At 32.8% G+C, this 12,511-nt stretch overlaps 1 protein-coding gene and 1 non-coding gene across 2 annotated transcripts; both read right to left on the bottom strand.

Moving 5' to 3' along the window:
• Positions 1-4,572: 4,572 nt before the first annotated feature.
• On the bottom strand, positions 4,573-8,764 carry LOC145070863 (protein ENHANCED DISEASE RESISTANCE 2-like). The gene is made up of 16 exons (XM_079017822.1): positions 8,289-8,764; positions 8,014-8,142; positions 7,830-7,933; positions 7,613-7,743; positions 7,493-7,542; positions 7,307-7,407; positions 6,982-7,077; positions 6,821-6,885; positions 6,568-6,639; positions 6,332-6,478; positions 5,977-6,239; positions 5,557-5,886; positions 5,275-5,469; positions 5,094-5,189; positions 4,914-5,015; positions 4,573-4,830 (listed from the first exon to the last, which is right to left on the bottom strand). The coding sequence occupies exons 1-16, from the start codon at positions 8,457-8,459 to the stop codon at positions 4,696-4,698; spliced, it is 2,187 nt and encodes a 728-aa protein (XP_078873948.1). The 5' UTR covers positions 8,460-8,764; the 3' UTR covers positions 4,573-4,695.
• Positions 8,765-9,287: 523 nt separating this feature from the next.
• On the bottom strand, positions 9,288-9,360 carry TRNAK-UUU (transfer RNA lysine (anticodon UUU)). Its single transcript has one exon. It is a non-coding gene; the product is annotated as a tRNA-Lys (tRNA).
• Positions 9,361-12,511: the final 3,151 nt, after the last annotated feature.

The following is a 12,511-nucleotide window of genomic DNA, read 5'->3' on the forward strand; positions in this document are numbered from 1 at the left end:
GTCGGCAAAATATAGTAAATGAAGGTCACCGTCATCGTTGGTACGGTGTCCCACCAACAAGACAACCATACCTTAAAATCGTCGGTGGATTTACTTCTCAACAATCAACCACTATTCAGTCACCTCAAATTCCTATGAATTAATTTTCGAGTAATTTACAGTTTTAGTCCCTGTGGTTGGGTTTTTTTAGTCAAAAGTTTTGTAGAAAAATTGATGCAAATGCTTCGTATGGTTGCAAAATGGTAGACGGCTTATCCCTTTGGCTGACACCTGTCAATGGACATTGTTAAATATGTGTTAAATAACGATATTGCTCTCAAACCAAATTAAAAAGAGCTATAATCTAAAAAGGCTAAAATTGTAATTTTAATCATATTCCAAATTAAGAAAAACTATGAACTAAAAGGGCTAAACTTGTAATAAAATCATATTCATCTTATTCCATTTTCCATCTTCAATAACAAACCCCTTGGGTGATATGTATCTTCGGCAACCACCTCCATCAACGAACACCGATTTCACATCTTGTCGTTGTCGCCTCTCCTTCTCCCACCACTAGGAACAGTAATAAGACTGGTATTGATGATCTCAATCTTATACTCGATTATAAACGATTATAAAGTTGTATCATAAATTTGACCACATTAGTTAGATATCCAATTATTAAATACTCATTGAGTTTGTGTGTATCGGACATACCACTTACGATCTTAGTGTAATTTATATGTTGGAAATTGGAATTTTCATTACCTAAAAATGAATCAAAGTTATTATCAAATATGTCTTGAATAATTTATAACAATTTAACAATATCAACAAGTTTAATCGTCATACAAAATTCATAATAAATGAATTTAATGATAAATCAATAAAACAGAATCACTAACAATATTTTTTAGTAATTACATAACAAAAATCTTATTTATAACATCATCTATAATATTATAATATCATTTCGAAATTTTAATAATAAAAGTATAAAATATTAGGAAAATTTTAAAGGTTCAAGATGGATAAATGGGACCAAATAATTCAATGGACATAACCCTAATATCAAAACTATCCTAAACTGATGATTTTTTTTAGAGAATATCACATATACGATCTCATAACCATTTATCCATTTCAAATCATGTCCTAAAAGTTTTCTGTTCAATTTCCCCATGTAGTTGGTGTATATTTGCCATATCTAACCACCACCACTGAAGATAGGTTTTTCAGTTTACTTAAGGAATGAAAGAGAAGGAATGAAAATGAAACGAAATGAAGGGAAATGAAATGTGTGTTCTTGAATGAATGAGAGAAAAATGTGTTCTCGAGTTCTTTTTAAAGAGATGAAGAAAATGATTGGCAAATGGAAGAAATGAGCTCAAAACTAGAAGAAATGCATCATAAAAATTTGTGCTTTATGGAAGAAATGATTGGCAAATGGAAGAAATGAGCTCAAAACTAGAAGAAATGCATCATAAAAATTTGTGCTTTATGGACATGCATGTCCAAAGCATGTATTTTCCAAGCTAGGTCAAAATTGGAAGAAATGAGCTCAAAACTCATGCATGAGACCACAGACGCCATGAGACACTAGATCTGGAATATATAACCACAAAGGGACCTCAAGGATCCATAAAGTTGCCAACTTTATGAAATCCATCCATCCAAATCATCAAGACCATGAAGAACAAGCTTCTAAACCTAGGTCTAAGATGATTGCACACAAAATATAAAGACTTTTGGGCTAACAAGATTCCATAATGTGTGCAAGAAGATGATGATGAGATTTGCTTGTCGGATCTCTGCAGCAAGAACACCTTCTTCTTCTTCTTTAAGGTCACCAAAACACCACAAAAGATCAAAAAAGCTTCAAAATGAAAATATTGGAGGCTAGGGTTTACTTTAGGTTGAGAGGATGTGATGGAGGTTTAGGGTGAGAAAACTCTATCCACCACATCCACTAAATATGACTTATAACCTAGAAAATTAGGGTTTTCCATGCTAGCCTCCGCCACGTCGTGGCCAATATCATGCCATGTCGTGGTGAAATGAAATGCGTGTTTATCATTGGGTGAGGCCACATTGTGGTGCCTTCCCCAACATGTCGTGGCCACCTTAAACCTCATATTTTAAGTCTTAAGTGCCAAAAACACAAAAGTAATGTATACCTAGAACTGGTGTTACAACCACTTACGGTTTAAATCTGACCGAAGACGAAGAGGGTTAAGGGAAGGGTTATTTTTTCTTGATACTTCATCGTAATGGCTCACCCCACCTCCCACCACCACCACGTATGATTGAAGGTTTGATCTGGACAGTGGAGGTTTGGTGGCTTTTCGGAAACGAAGAAAGTGTGGGAGAGGTATTGGGTGCAACCGTTGTTTGAATGTGTGTGATGATGGTGGTTAAGGTTGGCAATTTCACTGGTTATGGTGGATAACGTTTACGGACAATACAATTTTCCTTTTTCAGTGTTTTTCCACAAACTTTTACATTTTGACATATTTAGTCTCTGTAACAAAGGTTTTATATTTTGGCAGATTTAGTCCCGACAAAATCTTTTTTGTAGATTTAGTCCCATGCAACAAAGGTTACACATGTTGATAGATTTAGTCCATACAACAAAGGTTTTACATTTTGGTAGATTTAGTCCCTGTAATTTTTTAATTTACAGAAAGGGTGCCTATAAAGTTTTATTTTTTATTTTTTATTTTTTTTTATTATTTTTTCAAACCAGTCCATATGTTTAATATTTTTGTATTTTAACAAGTTTCACCCCTATGTACAAAAGAGTTACAAAAATTGTCTCCATAACTCGCAAAAAATATCTCTATGCTTCATAATTTTTCAACTATATTTTGTGGATCTTATTGCTTCTAGTCTGACTTTCAATAAACTGTTAAAAATAAATTTAAAAAAAAAAAGAAAAAAAAACCCATTCCCATTGTGTAGCATGAGTTCTTTTTTTTTAGTTAACTCTTATAGTAATAAACATTTGCCATTGTATTCAAGTATTTCATATTTGATACCAGCAAAAATAAATAAATAAATAAAACCAATTATTAATGCAATTTTACCTATTTGCCTTTAATAGCAACGAAGGAATGAAAATGAATGTGCCAAGACTTATGTATCTTTAGCGATTGGAACGTGCAGTCTTCTCATATTTCATTTTCGTATCCCAAATACGTGTATTCAATCATCTTAGACTTTACAAAATATATAGTTTCATATTATTTTACAAAACGAATTCCTCAAAAACAGAATAACCCCAACCAAACATTCAAATCTCATTTCATTCAATTGGTTATCCATTTTCGTTTTTCTCGGACATCCCAAGTTTCAAGTCTTAGTTATTAGAAAATTATATTAGCCTTAGATTAGATGTTTAAAGTTGGAAACTAAAATTTGTTAAATTTTTTAGAACATTTGGTTACGCTTTCGATTTCATGAGTTTTATCCAATGATTGTGGGAGTGTTTGACATTCTCATCCACTTGAAGATACATCTTCCCTTGTAAAAGTTTAAAGTTCCAAATGAAAATAATGTTTGAATGAATATCACCATAATTTTCATTTATTATAATTAAGGTGGTTGTTAAGTTATTTTTAATGCTTGGTTATTTTTTTTTATCAAAATAAGAAAAATATATAAAATGGATTTATAAAACAAAATTTAATTTACTTTTTGTTAATATACCTGCAATAACCGGACGTAATGACACTTTTTGAACACGGAAGAAAATTCATTGTTAAATGGTGTAAAAAAAATAATTAAATGTAAACAAAATCGAAAATTCCTTAATCTCCTAAGTTATTATCCCCTTAATAACGATCATTTTCTTATAGCGTGCTTCCATCTAAAAGCATTTTCTCCAAAAATAGTATTTAAAAAGATAACAGATTAATGTATTATAAAAAAATTTACGATTTAGTTATTTTTAATAAAATACATATTATTGTATTATAACTACTTTTAAATTATAAAGATTGTGAGAAAATCACCGTTATCGGCGGCGAAGTTTGAGCCATTAATTGCATGTCATATGAGGACTGAGGTAGGTTTGTTCAGTTCTCCTTAAGAAATGAAAACGACAAATATTTGAAAAAAGAAAAGGAAGGAAAACAATGATGTGGATGTCTTGTTTTTTTTCAAATATTTTGATAAATTTCTTTATTCATATTTCTAGCCAGTTTAGTAGACATCGTCTAGATTAATTTGTTTGGCTTATAAATCTTTTTTTAATTTTTAATTTAAATAAAGGAAGAAGAAATGTGTGTAATTATAGACACCGTTAAAAAAATACTCCAACCTAATCATCAGATTCTGATACTTTCCTAAAATTGGGTTATATATTGTACTTCATATCAACAAATATCCAATCAACGACCCACTAAAAGATCAAATTGATGGGCTTATGCAGGCCAGATATATAAAATTAAAAGTAAAAAACAAAAACTAAAAAAGCATGTAGGTTGTGTGACTTACTTCATTTGGGCCTTAATTATATAAAAGTTTAATGGGCTTTTATCATCTTTCATTTTTGGTTCAAGTTATTCACCGATGATTCGAAACAAAACGTACCCAAAAACATTTTTCTTTGTGAGTGCATATTATTCACGTATCCACAACTACAAGCCATCCAAAAAAATCAACTTTACATGATATATACATTTGTTGGCTCGAGATAAAACATCACCTCACCTACATCTTATTATTATTATTATTATTATTAATCGATTTTTCAATGGATTCCACAGATACCGACTTAGACGTATCCATGTGATTCAACCGACATGTCCCGATAAGTGATTCTGGTAACTCATCTTGCGTGTTAGCCTACACTCAGTGTAATATAACATGTGAGCTGTAAATCAGATATACACAATCTCTATCAAAATATCATATTGCATAAGCTTTACTTGTATCAGAAAGGCCATTTCCACGATCAAATTGTTCAAGTAACCAAGAACAAGATTCACCACACCTCGTGCCACCGTCGATGAACCCACATCAATGTCAAGCTGCAAAATTCAAAAGTCAAACCTACTATTTTCTAAAAGTCAAAATCAGTTTGTTTGACCTTGAAAGTCAAAGATTACCTCCAAATAATTCTTCCCACGAAAATAGTTGACTTCGAGTGCTTGACCCACCAAACAAGCTTTCTTCCCAACACTCTGCTTTACCAACCATGAACCCTAACCAACCAACCAAACAAACCACGATTAATGATAAATCCAAATTTATGTTGAAAAAATTACGATTTTGCCATTCAAGACTAACCTTAGATATATATGGTATGAGCTTAAATCTCGAGTTTCTAAAACCATCATCTCCATTCACAAACCGTTCTAACAAAGGCGATTCCTTCAATGGAGTTCGAGTCATGTAATACAGAACAAGATTATACGTCGTCGTTCCAGGAACCTGTATGTTGATCACAAAGAAAAACTCCGGTCCACCTTGTCCTCCAAATTTCTGCAAGTATTCGTGAATTCGTTATGCATAAATTTTGTTCGATTATTGTGTAAAAATGTGTAGTAATGAAAATGGATTTGATTATACATGAACAATTCCACCAGATCTTCCTGCAAGATTATCTTCTCGTTTATCAGATTGTAACCAATCTGCAGCGATCATTTCCATCATCGTCCCTTTGGCTTTGTTCTTCTGGTTGTCTTTCAGATAATTTTCACCACGAACAAGAAACAACGATGGATCAGAAGACGACCACGTACACGGCGTGTTATGAGTCAAATCCCGGAGCAAAGTCGACCCGAAACATTGCGAAGTACTTGCGTCCCAATCGACGTTTTGTAACTCGATGTAACCTTTCTTTTGAGCTGCAAGAACATGTAACTTTTTCACAAATCCAGCAGCTGTCGACAATCCAGGCTACAAAAAATCCAAAAATTATGTATGTAATCAGTAATCAGTACACAGAGATTAGTTTCCGAAAAGTGAAAAAGAGTTAAAAAGTTATACAGTGTCGGAATGAGGTTTGTTCTTGTCGGATTCTTCAGGGATATCGAAGAACTCATCGTCGTTTAATCCAATGAGACTTGAAGAACCTGAAACCGGAGCATCATTCGCGTCTTCCATTTTGTCGTTTTCATTTATTTGAATCGGGTCGACTTCGACTTCTTGTTTCATTTGTTCGTCTCCCGTTTGAAACGACTCCACCTCTCCGTTTAAAAACTCCGACGGAAATTCACCACCTCCTTTCGCCTTAAACAGTTCTTTCAGCGCTAAACAACAGACAATTCATCAAACACTTGGCGTGCAGTAAATATACACAATTTTTTTTTCTACGATTGAAAATTTGAAATGAAATCAATACCTGAAACTCTGCTAAGCATGCGTATAGTCATGGATCGAGCAGGTGTTTTTGGCAAATACGATCTCCATAACTTCCAATCGAGTGAAAGCATGTGTTTGACTACACATTCTTTTCCTTGATTCAAAGGACTCACAACAAATCCACCACCTGGATAATCAATCAATCAAAATCGCATTCGTAAGTAACAAAAAATACATTTTTACGAATCAAATTTGATTCAGAAAAGCATACATTACTTTGAAGCCAAGCTCGTACGTAGCCTTGTTGTGGTGGACAATCGCTATGGATTACAGAATGGCATAGAATTACTATCAACAAAAGTAAAAAAGTTACAACATAACAATATCTCATTAACTAAAATTGCACAAAACAATAACCTACTTTTACTCTTTTGATCAATATTATGGGTAAAAAGTAAAGTACAATGCTATTATTTTGCGAATTAGTAAAAAGATAAAAAAAAAAAGTTAAAATGAAAATTTCAAATACCATAAGTCCCATCATCTTCTCTTCTCCAATATCGTCGTAAAAGTAAATCTCTTCGACTCATTCCCCTAAAAGTAAGATGTTAGTAATATGACAAAATAAAAAAAATCTTATTGGAAGTCAGTAATAATAAGAATATAATATTATTTTTTAAGAATTATTACCATGGAAGCCAATCCCGGCATAGTTGAACATGTATTATGTCTGTATGACCATCGAGATGCTCAACCACGCTGCCATGGTAGAAGCAGAAGTCCCATCTGTTTGTTTGACTACTGGTTAAATATCTGTAAGACTGTATGTGATAATGTTTTATAACGGGTGCTGCTAATAAGACATCTTTTAGACATTCTATTGATATTTTTTTAGAAAACAATGCAATTTCAACCAATAAAAATATTTTAAAAATTAATTAGGGTGTCTATATGGTAAAATGAGATGTCTTTTTAGCCAACCCCTTTAAAACGTCGTAATAAAAGAACTTTTTACTCTGATCTAGATAGGCCGAGTGACATGAAAGTTCTGAAAACAGATTCTGAAGTTCCCTCGATCACACCAACAGCCATTATAGCAGGATGATCATTCGAAGTCTGGAAAATGGCAACTTGTATGTTTAAGAAAATGGAAGACATTTCATCGAACACTTTGTGTGCACAGTAAAAGTGTAAAATATACCCGTTCAGCTGAATTATTACTGTCTCTTGATTCTTTGAATAAACGTAATCCTATGAAAAAAATGTGAAAGGATAAGAAGTTTAGAGTTTCCAATGTTAAATTACATATTTACCATCATACCATTTTTACAACCGAAGATTTTCCAATGGGAGGGAGCAATCACGTCAGATGTCATGGCATCAACATGCATGTTTGCTGATGAGGTCCAATCCACAGAATTTTTACGAGTAGTGTTCTTGGAATCGTCCAATCTGTGGAGAAAACAAAAAAGTTTTGATTATGAGCAGGTGTTCAGATTCATTGTGAATTTTTTAATGATCTCCATGCATGGGTGTACCTAAATGGCTGCCATCTTCTCTTTGAATTTGTTCCTGGTTCCATTGCAACATCCTGTAACGAGTGTATCCATCTAGCTGCTTCTTCTGGACTGCTTGCTCCCAACTGAAAGAATAATCGAGATATTAACAAAACGTGAAAAGAAGAATGAATGTTCTCGATGATAAGAATATATAGTTGCGTACCTTGAGACAATCGTTGTGATTTGAAGTATTGTAAAGGGTGAAAATGAAAAACACTTTTCTACTCAAGCTCTCTCTTCCGTTGTCATTAACTCGTATGAAAGAATCTACAATCGCACTTCTTAGTGGTTTCTGAAAAATTTGGAAAGAAATTGAAAGCGACGATGAAATTGTATGTAGGTAATTGAATTCATAACTAGAACATCATATAATCATAATCCAAACAACAATGTGTTGTGTGATTCTACAATTACGATCTTTAGAAATGAAGAATGTACCTGTGAATCTGATGTAGGTTTTGATTTGAAGCTCTTGAGGTAATTTTCTTCGAGAATAAAATATCTTCTGCGAGAGTATTGTAATCCAAGTCGGTTGCATCGAATGAGATACAACCATCCCTCCATTCTTCTTCCATCAGATTTTAACGCATCCATTGTTTGATTTTCCATTTTTCCGGGAGATTGATACCCTCAAATTATAATTTTGTCAATCGCAAGATTTTGAATTCCTAAACAACCAAGAAGATTGTTTCGCCTGAATTTCTTATAATGCAAACAGATTGAATATTTGGGGAAGAACAAGAGAGGGTAATGATTAATGATAATGATGATGATGATGATCCTCTGATTCCACAGAAGGGAATCAGAGAATTAAAAACTAAAAAGCTGATCAAACCCTTCTTGTTAGATTCTCCGGGAAATCAAAGAAACTTGTATTTTGATTCTATTCCCTCTCCTCCCGTTATAACTATCAATGAAATAAGAACAGACTTTTCATTTTGATGCATTTGTGGCTTTTATACCATTTTCTATTTGTAGAATTTTAAGTTATGTTATGCCGATAATAAATAGTATAATTTAATTTACAATGCTACCACCATTACTTTTGTTTATTTAATAGAGCTTGTAATAATAGGAAGAATATACTTTTTTGATTTCGAATGCTACTACTATTACTTTTGTTTATTTAATACGGGGTTGTAACAAGCAATAATACACCTTTTTATTTATTTATTTTTTATTTTATAGCCTTGTATTTTCAACTTTTTTCTTGTTATTATCATTATACTTTTAAACTATTACTTAAGAATATACTTTAAAACATAAAGTTATAACTCAAAGCCCATTTTGTCTTGGTTTACTTCATGTATAAGAACAAAAAGTTAATCTAATAAATGTTCCACGTCACATTGTACGTCTGGACAAAAATGATATAATCAGTAACAGGAATTATTAACAAAAAGAGAACTGAAAATAAAAAATTTAGAGCTTCATAATCGCCATCCGTGGGACTCGAACCCACGACCACGTGGTTAAAAGCCACGCGCTCTACCAACTGAGCTAGAACGGCTACTTGTCATTTTCTGCATCTATATAATTATTAACTAATAGCACAGGAGCAATGATCTTTAAAAGATATATAAATGATATTGATATTCCTATATAATATCATTTCATACAATTGTATTTTATTCCCATTAATGAAGTCATTTTTAAAACTCCTTACGAATGTCTATTATTTTGGTTTAAGTTTATGAGTACCGACAAATTTGTTACCAAAACTTTTGAATCAAATGGTAAGAAAGAAACTAACATTGAAAATATCCAACTCGTTCGATGATTTTACTTTACTTCTCTTGCAATACGTTCATTCATATTTTAGATATGATGTTTTATCAGAGAAATTAAACAAAATTTTAAGAAAATATCGGTTCATAATAGAGAAAATGTCTCTATCTATTTATTTATTTTAGAATGGTAAATATACACATCTTCTAAAATCTTATACTTTTAAACTACATATTTCTCCATCACAAGACTTAAACCCTAAACGACTTATGAAATGAACACATTTTGAAACATCTGATACCGCTAAACCAATATACACATTCTTTATCATAAAAGAAAATTTACCAACATAAACATATCATCAGAGAATACAAAAACAAGTGTATAGTTTGGATTAAATATCCACTAGAGTATGTCTGACGACTGCATCATCTTATCACAGTAAAATGTTTCGTTTTCAAAAGGCATTTTCATAAAAATCATAAGTTATCCAATTCGTTGTATCAAAACATAACCATAAAAATCAAAGTGTCAAATAACATTTCTCAAACAAAAATCAACGGGTGATGTGTATAATCATGCATTCGTCTTCCCTGATTCTTTGAAGTACCTGAAACATTTAAATCCACAACTGTAAGTCAAAGCTTAACGAGTTCCCCCAAAATACCTCACACAACAATACACATACAATGCATGTACACATGAACATACAGTCTGACTGGACCGCCTCGTAAAGCTTACAATACACCTGGACCGCTCTCCTGAGTCTATAACATAAAGTTGGATCGCTCCCCTTGGGCCTACAATATCAACTGGACCACCCGAGTTTGTTGGCCTACAACACAAAGCATGACCGCCTCAACCCAACCTCAATATGTCGACATATGCAAACAAACAAACAATAAACAACGAACACATGTAATCATAGCATATCTACCAATCTAACATATCACTAAAACATATTAATATCCTACATACAAGGATACATACTGCACTACCAAGTATAGTAAGAAAACCCACATCATAGACTAGCAAACTATCAACACAGCTCATACGAAACAAAGATTGGTGCTACGGTCCACCTATACAACAATCATAGGTACATCCTCAATCTATATCCTAAAAACCCTCAAGTTGACCAAAAGTCAATCTTGGTCAAAAAGTCAACAGTTGATGATCAAGGTTAACAACCAAAAGTCAACTTTGCTGGCTAAGCATCTGCCACGACGTGGTAGCCTCAGGACAAACAGTCGCGAGAAACCCCAATCCCACGACATGGGGAGCATATCGCCACTTCATGGGAACTGTTCCCGGATAACTTAATGGATTAATCTCTTAATCCATTAAGCCACACACTTTTCTCTTCCAAAAGGCTTTCTTACACCTATATACCTCATAAAAATTCTTGCTTTATGGACATGCATGTCTTGAACTCTATCTAGGTCAAAAATGGTGAAAATGAGGTCAAAACCTCATGCATGGAATCAAAACTCTATAATACTTCTGATCTGGAACCAGGAACTACAAAAGGACCTCAAGAATCCATAAAGTTGCCAACTGTATGGGATATATCCACTCAAACTATCCCAAACATGGATAAAAATGCATAAAAGCCTACATTTAGAAGAATAGCACATAAATACTTAAACTTGTGGACTTATAATGGTCTAGAATATGTGCAATAAGATGGTGGGGGAACTTGCTTGCTAAATATATGTTCGAAGGACACATTCTTCTCTTTCAATATCACCAAAAACCACCAAGAAACTTCAAGAACCTAAAAATGGAGGCTAAGGCTTGTTTTGGTCGAAAGGGATGTAATGGAGGATGATGGTGAGCTAACCTTAGCCATCACATCCCGTAAACAGGGTTTAAGGCCCGAAAAATTAGGGTTTTGCATGTTGGCCTCCACCATGTCGTGATGCCATAAATAAGAGGTGTGTTCCATCAGGTGATGCAATGTCATGACGACTGTACCACCATGTGCTAGCCACCAAAAACCTTATACTTTTAAGTCTTAAATTCCAAAATCACACAAACAATTATACCTGGAACTTGGTGTTACATTTATAAAATACAATAGTATTATTACTTGATAGTTGATATGGTATTATATTTTAAGATGAAAATCAATGAAGTAAATCATGAGTAACATATTACCTCATTTGCTACAAGTAACGTGACGAAACATTAGACTTGATGTATTTTTTTTGCAAAGCAAGGTGAAGTTAATTGGGTTTAAATTTATATAGAAATAATGAAAATATGAAAAATGGTGCAATCCATCTGCAATGACCTTCTTTTGTCATATAACACTTGAGATGAAGATGATAGCCAACTCGATTCAACTTTTGAAGATAATCTACGAAAAACTTATTTTCGTTGTGATAAAATGATAGCACGTGAGATGAAGATGATGCCAAATTAGATTCATATTTAAATTTATGATGCTGATTAACGTTTTTTTATTACAAATCTATGTAAATAATATTGCTATTTTTGATTAATTTATTGAACTATCTAAAAATAAACTTTATTTTTTTTTTCTGGTTTAAGTTTTTTATATTTTATCGGTTACAATATAATTACCAATAATGTAATCTTCAAAAGTAATTGAACGAAAATCTGACATTAAAAATCTTTTACAATCATATGAATATCCAAGAATTCAAGGTGAGCTATTTCCTTTTCCCAAACGACATAGTTAACACATGACTTAAAACAATTTCAACAAGTAACAACAATGAAATCACGATATCCGCTTTGACAATTGTCCATGATGATCTATTGAAAAATGAAGAAAAATGTAAAGTAGACAAGCAAGAAAGAGAATTTAATGATCATCTTATCGAAATCCAAGTGTCATCATTAAAGTTGATGAAAGAACTGATAGGTTTTGGTCCTAAGAACATCATATGTGCTCATACAAACCC

Source organism: Lactuca serriola, chromosome 8 (assembly GCF_051521515.1).
Source record: "Lactuca serriola cultivar US96UC23 chromosome 8, Lser_US96UC23_V15, whole genome shotgun sequence".
Taxonomy (NCBI): domain Eukaryota; kingdom Viridiplantae; phylum Streptophyta; class Magnoliopsida; order Asterales; family Asteraceae; genus Lactuca; species Lactuca serriola.